General features: G+C 42.1%; 2 protein-coding genes across 2 annotated transcripts in view; both read right to left on the reverse strand.

The window, feature by feature from the left end:
- LOC18031530 (glutamate synthase [NADH], amyloplastic) overlaps window positions 1-1679 on the reverse strand; it is a 12925-nt gene that overhangs the window by 4217 nt on the left and 7029 nt on the right. Inside the window, exons 15-16 of the mRNA XM_006422122.2 lie at window positions 1197-1666; window positions 127-1058 (exon numbers count right to left, since the gene is read on the reverse strand). Of these exons, the coding sequence (XP_006422185.2) occupies window positions 127-1058; window positions 1197-1666 (1402 nt within the window). The remainder of the gene's footprint in view (window positions 1-126; window positions 1059-1196; window positions 1667-1679) is intronic.
- LOC18031502 (glutamate synthase [NADH], amyloplastic) lies at window positions 106-1661 on the reverse strand. Its single transcript, XM_006422120.2, has 2 exons — window positions 1197-1661; window positions 106-1058 (listed from the first exon to the last, which is right to left on the reverse strand). Exons 1-2 carry the CDS (start codon window positions 1642-1644, stop codon window positions 121-123), a joined length of 1386 nt encoding a protein of 461 aa, XP_006422183.2. The 5' UTR covers window positions 1645-1661; the 3' UTR covers window positions 106-120.

Here is a 1679-nt window from a genome sequence, read left to right on the forward strand (position 1 = left end):
TCCCCCCCCCCCCCCCCCCCCCCAAAAAAAAAAGCTATCCTTCTTATGAAAGGATTATAATTTTTGGTATATTAACATTAACATATTTTTAGAAAAACAGATAGGGAGCTTTGATAAAAGTTATACCATAGTTCTAACAGACACTTCAATTAAAAGCAACAACACAACACGGTACGCCAAAAACGTACCTGTGTTTGATTTACCACCAATTTTATTCATAGCAGTCGCCAGTGTTGTGTGCGCTTCCAATGATATAGATCCATAACTCATGGCCCCCGTACAGAACCGTTTTACAATTTCACTGGCTGGTTCTACTTCCTCCAGCGGTATTTTCACATCTGCCTCCTTAAATTTTAAGAGCCCCCGCAAATTGCAGGTTTTATTTAATTCCTGGATGCGCTTGGAATATTCCTTATAAGCAGCAACACTGTTACCCCTTGCAGCTTCTTGCAACTTTGCTATCGCAAGAGGATCATTCAAGTGAATCTCACCACCTTTCCTCCAATGATAATCCCCAGGATTTGGCAGAGCTACAGCTTCTGCACTTCCAGGAGGTAAAATCCGAGTTGGAAAAGCCAACTCATGCAAGTGAAGAGCGTCACTGGCAAGCACCTCAAATGTTGCTCCGTCTACTCTGCTAGGAGTTCCTGCAAAGCACTTTTCTATCACTTCTGATGAAAGGCCCAAAGCTTCAAAAATCTGAGCACCCTTATACGAAGCCAAAGTGGAAATCCCCATTTTCGCAAGAACTTTCATCATTCCATAGTTGCTTGCTTTGAAGTACTTCTTGACCAGCTCATCCTTTGAATGAAATTCACCACTAGCTTTTGGTGGAATTTTTCCATCAACTTGCAATCTCCAAATTGCCTCTGTCGCCAGGTAAGGGCATATAGCATCTGCACCAAATCCAACCAGTGTACAGAAATGATGCACTTCTCTTGGTTCAGCCGATTCAACTATCAATCCTATCCGAGTGCGCTCAAGATTTTTGACAAGATGGTGATGGACAGCACCAACGGCTAGGAGGGAGCTCACAGCAACACGCTTCGATGAGAAAGCTGCAGATTAAAAGGAATGGTCAAAGAGAGAGAGACAGTTTATAAATTTTTTCAAAAAAAAAAAATCAGACGGATAAGATGTTTTCTTGTCATAGATTTGAGAATATAAATCCACTCTCAATGCAGCCAATGTGATACCTCTGTCTGAAAGAACTAATAACGTATAACCCTCCTTGATTGCATCACGTGCTTCAGCACAAATCCTGTCCAGAGTCTCCTCCAATCCCCTCCTCCCATGGTCCTTTGAATAAGTTATGTCGAGAACCTTGCTTCGCCAACCTCTATAATTCATCCTTTTAATTGCTTCCATCTCTTCAATAGACAATAGAGGACCTTTTAGAGAGAGGCGATGACATTGTTCCTCAGTTGTTTCTGTCAGGACACCTTCTGGACCAATCATGCACTCCATGGAAGTAACTATCTTTTCTCGGATGGGATCAATTGGAGGATTTGTTACTTGAGCAAACATTTGCTTGAAGTACTCAAAAGTGAGTTTTTCTCTATTAGACATTACTGCCAAGGGTGCATCATTGCCCATTGAACCAAGAGCCTCTGTGCCATCTTTTGCCATGGGAAGCATCAACATTTCCAAAGCTTCAACAGTGTAACTGCAGATGAACG

The sequence above is a fragment of the Citrus clementina genome, unplaced genomic scaffold, assembly GCF_000493195.1.
Source record: "Citrus clementina cultivar Clemenules unplaced genomic scaffold, Citrus_clementina_v1.0 scaffold_9, whole genome shotgun sequence".
Taxonomy (NCBI): domain Eukaryota; kingdom Viridiplantae; phylum Streptophyta; class Magnoliopsida; order Sapindales; family Rutaceae; genus Citrus; species Citrus x clementina.

Coding starts and splice junctions, on each gene's coding strand:
- LOC18031502 (XM_006422120.2), bottom strand. CDS start 1,644: ATGTTGATGCTTCCCATGGCAAAAGATGGCACAGAGGCTCTTGGTTCA. Junction 1,059..1,196: donor ATTAGTTCTTTCAGACAGAG/GTATCACATTGG, acceptor TTTAATCTGCAG/CTTTCTCATCGAAGCGTGTT.